A 9,382-nucleotide genomic window follows, 5' to 3' on the forward strand; every position below is an offset into this window, starting at 1 on the left:
AATGTCGCTGATAGGCAGAGTAAACCTTATCAAAATGATTTTTATGCCACAATTATTGTATATTTAACATAACACGCCAATAGTAATTCCACTTAAAATGTTTAGAATTATTAACTCCTTATTTAGAGCATTCATTTGGCTTAACAAACCTCCCAGAATAAGACTGGAACAGCTTCAGAAACCCAAGGAGGCGGGAGGGCTGGCCCTTCCCAACCCGTGGCTTTATTATTTAGCTGCACAGCTGCAACATATTGCCCGTGCCATAGCAAACGGACGGGAGACTGGGGGAGGGGAGGGTGATCCCACCACTGCTCTCCTAAAACACATCACGGGCTCGGGCGGGGTAGTGGCCGGCCTGGAAACCTTATCGTTCGCCAAGTCTAACAAGCTGTTCCCAACGTATGCCCTAATTCAAAAAATATGGAATAAAACACGTCAATTACAAAATGTGGAGGGCTTCACGGAGTATAGTCCGATATGGAATAATCGGTATTATGGGGAGCTGCTTGGTCTGACTTGTGCTGAACGTTGGAGACGATACGGAGTCACTCTCCCGACTCATATTTTTTCTGGGGGTAAACTGCTCTCTTTTGCAGAGTTGAGGGAAAGATATGGCGTCCCCCGGGGTATGTATTTCTATTATTTGCAACTGAGACATGCCGTTAAGGCACAGGCAGGAAATAGTCCCTGGATACAATCTCCCACCCCAATCTTTCGTTATGTGACAGAAGTTACCAGTTTCAAGGGTTTTATATCCAGTTCATACAGTATGTTACTAAATGCATCTATGCCTGGTTTCCACGCAAGGGTAATTGCCTCATGGGAAAGGGATGTGGGAGTGTTTGAGGAGGACCAATGGGCTGAGGCCCTACAGGCAATGCAGGGTTGCTCGCTGAACACGGCACAGCGATCATCACAACTGTACATTGTAATGAGGGTGCATCGCACGCCGGTTAGACTGTATAAGATGGGGATTGGGGAGGGGGACCTATGTACCAGGTGCGCCAGGGACAGGGGAGACCTCATTCATTTGCTATGGCGCTGTCCCAAATTGCATTTATATTGGTCGGGGGTCATTGATACTCTCAATGGGGCCTTCCGGGTAAAGATGCCACAGGATCCAAAGGTTTGCCTTTTGGGTATAATGGACGATCTCCCATTGGAGGTGCCTTTTTAAGGAGGCCATAGGTAGAGCTCTTTTTCAAGCACGTAAACTTATCCATCAACACTGGAGAGCGAGCGACCCCCCGAGGTTGAAGGAATGGATAACTCAGATGGGGAACATGTTAAGCATGGAAAAGTACATTTATCAACACAGGGGCCGGGCGGGAAGATTTGAACGACTATGGGGTCCCTGGCTTGATACCCCCGGGCTGTCACCCCTGGAGCTGGTTATGGGTAGGTTGTTTATTTAGGAAGTGTAAGGGGAGATATAATGGGGAATATGGCGTTATAGAGATACAACACCTGACGTGGTAAGGGCAGGTCAGGTGGCACAGGGGTTGTGGCCCGAATGAACCGTACTGATTTTTGCATGTGGTATGCTGTTAAAATAGGGAGATAACTTATAACAATTGTGGTGCATGACATTGCTAAGTGAAAAGTGCCTTTATCTGTATGCTGCTTGAACATGTATATTGTGCTGATTCTGTGATGGACTTTGTGTATCTTTGTACCAATAAAATCCGTTTTGAGTTAAATGAGAAATGTGGCAGTGCTGTGTGGAAAATAGTATAGTATGCCATGGTTTTGTCATGTTGTCAGTGGTGTGTAAGGAAAACTTTTAACCTGACTTATCTTTGTTTTGTGTGCAGGGTGCTGGCACAAAAGATAAAACCCTGATTCGTATCATGGTATCCCGTAGCGAAGTAGATTTGCTGGATATCCGCCAGGAGTACAAGAGGATGTATGGCAAGTCACTGTACACAGATATCACGGTAAGACCTTTGTATACATTGATATTAAAGGGGAAGTAAACCCTGGTGGGTTTTTCTTCCCTCCAAAGTAAAGGCATAATGTGCTAGTATGCATCATCGTCCGCGCTACAGGCTGCATACATCTTCTCCCCGTCTTCTTTCTGGGGCTGTGGACTCTAGCTCTGTGACTGGCCGGAGCCATGTGAAGTCACTCCCGTGCATGCGTGGCACATTCGCCCTGAAAAACAGCATGGGAGGCCGTTCCTTGAGAACGCATATGACGATGACATCATCAGCACAATAAACAGTAAATATCTCCTGAACGGCGAACATTTAAGAGATATTTACAATACCTATAGGTAAGCCTAGAATAAGGCTTACCTATAGGTACAACTTACCTGTGGAGGTTTACAACCTTTTTAACACATTACTCTGCAGTGGGCACACAGCAGTGCAGTGTAAAAACTAGAACTGTATAGTAACTGCAAATGTCCTTTTCTGTTAACTCAGAAGCTGCATGGCAATTGATGGTAAAGCATAGTTCATAAAGGCATATGCAGAATAAGTCCTTATCTTTAAATTATATCATGTTTCAAAATTTCAATTGCCGTATATACTCGAATATAAGCCAAGGCACCTAATTTTACCACAATAAACTGGGAAAACTTATTGACTCGAGTATAAGCCTAGGGTGAGAAATGTAGCAGCTACTGTGAGTGGAAAAGAGGGTCAGCAATGCCCATCTGCATGCCTCACTGTGCCCATCTGCATGCCTCACTGTGCCCATCTGCATGCCTCACTGTGCCCATCTGCATGCCTCACTGTGGCCATCTGCATGCCTCAGTGTGTCCATCTACAGCCTCATGTACCTGATCTCCAGAATACCGGCGCTGTGACATGCAGTCTAGTCACCAGCCGTCCAGTGTAACAGAGCCCCTCCTCGACCGTGACAGAACACTGATTCCGTTTCCCAGCAGTGAGTCAGTGTTCCGTCTGTCACGGACGAGGAGAAGGCGGGACTTCGTTACACTGGACGGCTGCCGACTAGACTGCATGTCACAGCACTGGGAGATCAGGTGCATGAGGCTGCAGATGGGCACAGTGAGACTCGAGGATAGGCCGAGGGGGGTTTTTCAGCACAAAAAAAGTGCTGAAAAACTCGGCTTATACGCGAGTATATACAGTACATTGTGAGTCTGTTCTATGAACCTTATTTAATGATAATTATTTAGGAACTGTCATCCCTGGGGTTGAAAATAATAAATTTTCTCTACTGTACTTGGTCTAATACATCCAGCTACATCACCAACTAAATCTGCAGATATCGCCCAAATCGTCCCCTCCGCTCCTCCCAGGACCACCTGCTCTCTAGCTCCCTTGTTACCTCCTCCCATGCTCACCTTCAAGACTTCTCCAGAGCCTCTCCCATCCTCTGGAACTCCCTGCCCCAGTATATCTGTTCAGCCCCTAACCTGTCCACATTTAGGAGATCCCTGAAAACTCATTTATTCAGGGAAGCCTATCCCACACCCACCTAACAACAACTGTCCCCGAGGCACACCCATCGAATCATTCTCTGCAGCTATTACCTTTTTGTACCACCACCTCCTCCCTTTAGAATGTAAGCTCTATGACCAGGGCCCTCCTGTACCTTTTGTATTGCACTGTACTGTAATTGTGTTGTCTCCCCTATACATTGTAAAGCACTGCGTAAACTGTTGGCGCTATATAAATCATGTAAAATAATAATAGTATGGAAAGAAAAGGGATTTTTAAGGTGTGTGTGTGTGTGTGTGTGTGTGTGTGTGTGTGTGTGTGTGTGTGTGTGTGTGTGTATCTATATCCTGCAGGGATTTTTGAGATAATCGCCATAGAAACTATTTTTACAGCTTTCCTTCTCTTTTATAGGGTGACACATCTGGAGATTACAGGAAAATCCTACTGAAGCTTTGTAATGGCAGTGACTAAGTACATGTCCTTCATCCTGAATGTTTTCTTGGCTTTTTTCCCCTTCACGTTTTCTGCTGAAGCATGGACATGCCTTGAGTTGGGTACCCTATAATATATGAAAAGAAACATTTTGACATCTGACTATTGAACCATGACCTTGTCCTCCACAATTGTTACTCCAGTAAATCAATGCCAGAAGCAGTGATGATTTACAATGTGCTGTAATCCAGAACAGGCAGTTAGATTTCAGGTTACTGCAGTCAGGTAAATGGATGGCTTAGCATTAATTGCAGTAGATTACTGATCTTTGTAAATCAGCACCGTTATTGTTTTTGCCCTGGTTCATTGAATAAAAACAAATATGTCTTACACTTTTTTTCTTGACGTGTAGAGAAATTATGTGTATAGTCAGATCCCTGTAAATGGATACATTCACAAAGATTTACTAAAACTGGTACAGCTGTGCATAGTAACCAATCAGCTTCTACCTTCAATTTCAATTAGGCCTCTTTCACAAAGACGATCCGTTCAGGTCCGCCTGTCAGTTTGTTAGGCGGACCTGAACGGACGCTCCATAGACCTCTATGGAGTGTCGGATGTCAGCGGTGATATGCCCACTGACATCCAACCTGCTCCGATCCGAAAAAGTGTGACAGAGGAAAACAGTTTTTCCATCCATCATCGGATCGTTTGACAATGGACTCTACGGTCCATCATCCGATCCCCCCATAGGGGAGAGCGACGCTCTGACAGGTCCATCCCTACACAGTGTGCAGAGATGAACATGTCACCTGCCTGCTCAGTGGGGATCGACGGAGCGATCCCCCGCTGAGCAGAGTGCGCTCTGTGCACGGACACGTCCGTGTGAAAGAGCCCTACAGCTTTTACAATAGAAGCTGATTGGTTACTATGCACAGCTGTCCCAATTTCTGTGTGCACCAGTTTTAGTAAAGCCCCACCATTGGAACATGTTTTACTAGCATATCTCTTTTTATATTAGATTGTTCAGCTAATTATATTGTGTTTTTTTTACTCTGTCTACAAAACAGCCAGTTTTCTTCAATGCCGTTCTCTCTCCTTAAAACATTGACAGTGTAGTGCATAGGCCACAACTATTCTCGGATGAAATCGCATAGAGTCCTCTGTTTCTGGAAAATGTCTAACTGGGAAAATCCTTATGGCAACACTCAGGCTTACTTATCATTTTGTACTTCACAAGTTGATGTTGTGAATAAAGCTCAGCTCCCTCCTTTTTTTTTGTGAATAGAATGCGGAAGGGTTACAAGCTCTGCCAACATTTTATTGCCAGGGCTGCCATTAGGGAGATTTCTCCTCACTTCCCTTTTATTTTTTAGGGTTAGACAAAACAAGTCGGGAACACTACTCGTGACAGCAGTGTCCTCTGTGGCAATTTGTATCCCCTATTGGGGGTGACTTGTCCTGGTGTAGGATGTTGGACATGGCAGGGCATGGGGAGTAATCAGCATAAAGGTGGCAGACAGCATTTACAATTTTGACTCTAGTTCAACATCTGAAAACAGTTAACAATTTACCAGACCCCAAAGGCATGATATACAAGTCATTGAAACATATACATATACACACATTACTAGAGCACAAAATGGTAGTTGTATGCTTCATAGCAGCCAGTCAGGTGATGGCCTGGAACAGGTTAGTGTAGACATAAATGGCAGTCAAGTTTAATTACAGGCAGAGTGGAAAACCATACATACCCAGGTAATTGAAAATACCTATAAGTCCTATAATAATTACAAATAAGTCCTATTTGTAAAATAGGTGGATATGGTGGGCCATGAAAGTGGAGAGAAGTTGCCCAGATTCTAGGATAGGTTAGGTATGAATGCAAATTTCTGCTCCATCTTCAGGAATAACTCTCCCTGTGTTCTGATGATCAGAGTGGCAGTGACTATAATGTATGGACAAGAATAGAGAGCTGTTCAGTCCCAGAATGCTTTAGGCCTAGAATTCAACAAATCCTGAGTGGAAGATGTATTCTTGTCACCAAAATCTTTTTTAAGTCACCATGCATGTAATGCCTTTTTTTATTGGATTATAATAGCAATGTTTCTGTACAAACTGCATCTCTTTATTTACAATAGGATTGGTATGTTTTCAGACAAACCTATAATAATGGCCATAAAGAAATGACAATCTTTTTATTAAATGTGTTTTTATAATGTTAGTTTCTAAAATAGCAATCCACTATTTGTATGTTTTTACATTGTTTGCACACATATTAACTCCCATATCATGCTGTGGCCAATCTTTGTAATGCTGAAAATATTTTGTGTCATGTTCCAATAAGTTGAAGGAAAAAACAATAGTGATGTGCTTATATTGTGCTTGAAATTTATATCAATTTTACAGATATGTCAAAATATGATGTACAATTAAATCAGTTTACAGTCCAAGTCTGAGGCTGTTTATTCATCTTGTGCCAAGTGCAGCCTATGTATCATTTCTTCCTAGGCAGTGTCTCATGAAATGAGAAGCATAAAACCAGATGCACATTTAACTTTTGTTTAAAAAAATAAATAAATAAATAACATTTTTGTGTTCACTGGCAATTTTAAACCGTTTTACTAATATAAAGTGATGTAAATTATTTAAAAAAATAAAATGGTGAACATTATATTGTTACAAAACACCAGAACACAGGCTCATGGTTTATTAAAATACTTTTATGTATCGCAAAGTGCATGAAAGAATAGCTGTATTGATAAAATGTTGGCTTCTCAAAGGTAAGTTGGGATAATCTTCATCTAGAGCAGGGGTCTCAAACTGGTGGCCCTCCAGCTGTTGTGAAACTACAAGTCCCATCATGCCTCTGCCTGTGGGAGTCATGCTTGTAATGGTCAGCCTTGCAATGCCTCATGGAACTTGTAGTTTCACAACAACTGGAGGGCCGCAAGTTTGAGATCCCTGATCTAGAGTCTGCAAGACAAATATCTGATAAATTATAGCACAATGTATAGCTTATGTTTACCAAATATATTGACACTAAATGGTGCATTCTTTGAAAGACACCTATCTTATGGTCAAAGTACGATCATATATCGAGCAAAGGTTTCTTGTTCAGGGTTACCATTTTACTGGGAGATATATAAAAAAAAATTTTTTTCTAAAAGTAATTTGCGGAAAGGCGGGCAATGTGCTGATCTAATAATAAAATGTTATAATGTTATAATGCTTACGAATGACAATAGAGATGACTTGTACTTGTGGTTACGTGGTTACAAATCTGGCCGTGTTCTCAGTTTGCTTCACCTTGTCAGTTGTAATTTTAAGGGGCAAGTCCATTTGAGAGATCAACGCTTCCTCAATCAAGTCAACTGGGTAACCCTTCTCTGAATTTCGTTTTCATTAGATTACCATGAGCAGTATTCATACCTCTTGAAATTTTCCACATTTTGTCATGTTACAACCAAAAACTTATATTTTATTTGGGCTTTATTTGTCAGACCAACATAAAGTGGCACATAAATGTGAAGCGGAAAGAAAATGATAATGGTTTTCAATTTTTTTTATTACAAATAAAATATCGCAAAAGTGTGGTGTGCATTTGTATTCAGCCCCCTTTACTCTGATATCCCTAACTAAAATCTAGTGGAACCGATTGCCTTCAGAAGTCGCCTAATTAGTAAATAGTCTACCTGTGTGTAATCAATCTCTGTGTCAGGTCACCTTGAGGCGAGGTGACAGATGCACACCGTAGGGATCAGGAGTGCACCAGGAGTGCACCACAGCTGACTGCTGCGGACGGGAGACAGATCCCACTGGGGTTAGAGCGTAAGATTCCCTGGGGCACAGAGTCTAAGAGCCAGCAGGTGTTCGCTAACGCCACTAGTGGTGAGGATGGACTTGGCTGCAACTGGATCCAGGTCGCGACCCCCAGGGTCCCCCAGCTCACACCCACAGTAGGCAACAGGAGGATAGGGATAGTGAGGGATAAAGCCAAGGTCGGGGCCACAAGCAGACAGGAATAGTCAGGGACACGCCAATAGGTCAGGATCACAGGCAAATGGGGATAGTCAAGGACATGCCAAAGTCAGTAACGGAACAACAGAAGAGCACACGGCAGGTAACAGGAAGCTAAACACACAAAGGAATACACAATGGTTGATCAGCAGGGTTGGCCTGCAGTGCACAGGTTAATATAGAGTTCTCTGATAGGAGCAAGGGTGGAGTCATGCCAGAGGATGGATTACAAAAGCAGTCAGGTGAGGGTCGGCTGGTCTCTAGAGATGAACACATGGAAACAGGTAAGCAGACCAACTCTATTGCATAACCATGACACTCTGTATAAATACAGCTGTTCTGTGAGACTCTCAGAGGTTTATTAGAGAACTTTAGTGAACAAACAGCATCATGAAGGCCAAGGAACACACCAGACAGGTCAGGGATAAGGTTGTGGAAAAGTTTTAAGCAGGGTTAGGTTATAAAAAATATCCCAAGCTTTGAACATCTCATGGAGCACTGTTCAATCCATCATTTAAAAATGGAAAGAGTATGACACAACTGCAAACCTACCAAGACATGGCTGTCCACCTAGACTGATAGGCTGGGCAAAGAGAGCATTAACCAGAGAAGCAGCCAAGAGGCCCATGGTAACTCTGGAGGTGCTGCAGAGATCCACAGCTCGGGCACGAGGATCTGTCCACAGGACAACTTTTAGTCATGCACTCCACAAATCCTGGCCTTTATGGAAGAGTGGCAAGAAGAAAGACATTGTTGAAAGAAAGCCATAAGAAGTCCCGTTTACAGTTTGCGAGAAGCCATGTGTTGGACACAGCAAACGTGGAAGAAGGTGCTCCCGGCACATGAGACCAAAATGTTACTTTCTTTATTATACATGATGGGACACAAAGCACCATAGTAATCACTATGTGGGTATATAGGCACCTTCAGGTGATGGACACTGTTATACCCAACACAGGAAGTTCACTACCTATATAACCCCTCCTCCTACAAGGAGTACCTTAGTTTTTTCACCAGTGTCTAAGGTGTTGGTCACGAGTGAAGATGTGTTCTGAGGAGCTCCAGGAGGGATCCTTGATGGATTTAAATAGCCTCCATAGACCAGATCCATCCAAAGTGCCACTGAGGTCAAGGTGGATGGTACCTGGGCCTCGTATACAAAGCACAAGATTTTGCCTGTAACGCCTCACTTTGCAGGGCTGGACCCAGGGCTTTGTTCATGCTGCATTAAATAAAGTTTTTCCTGGCGGGGTGCTAATACAGGTCCAAGGGAGTGGAACCCCTATAAAAGGGACTCGGTCCTTGAAGGTTTGCTAAACGCAGCCCGCCGTAATGGGTGAAGTTTGGATCTGTCTGTTACAGAAGCATCCTGCAGTGAGGATAAGGTAAGGGAAGAAGCCTAGGAACTGTAAAAAGTTTGCCTATGGTTGTTTCTTCCATGAGTAAAATGTTGTCATGCCTTTAAAGCTCCACTAGAGGGGGTAAATGCACATACCTTGATATGTTGCTTCTCAGTC

The 9,382-nt window shown here is 43.2% G+C and overlaps 1 protein-coding gene across 1 annotated transcript in view; it reads left to right on the forward strand.

Annotated features, from left to right (window-relative positions):
• ANXA11 (annexin A11) overlaps positions 1 to 6,298 on the forward strand; it is a 93,318-nt gene extending 87,020 nt beyond the window's left edge. Inside the window, exons 14-15 of the mRNA XM_077453991.1 lie at positions 1,815 to 1,937; positions 3,825 to 6,298. Coding sequence (XP_077310117.1) covers positions 1,815 to 1,937; positions 3,825 to 3,884 — 183 coding nt within the window. The 3' untranslated portion in view covers positions 3,885 to 6,298. The remainder of the gene's footprint in view (positions 1 to 1,814; positions 1,938 to 3,824) is intronic.
• The last annotated feature ends 3,084 nt before the right edge of the window (positions 6,299 to 9,382 follow it).

The sequence above is a fragment of the Lithobates pipiens genome, unplaced genomic scaffold (genome assembly GCF_037356315.1).
Source record: "Lithobates pipiens isolate NorthernLeopardFrog02 unplaced genomic scaffold, aLitPip1_a1.2 Scaffold_25, whole genome shotgun sequence".
NCBI classification, from domain to species: domain Eukaryota; kingdom Metazoa; phylum Chordata; class Amphibia; order Anura; family Ranidae; genus Lithobates; species Lithobates pipiens.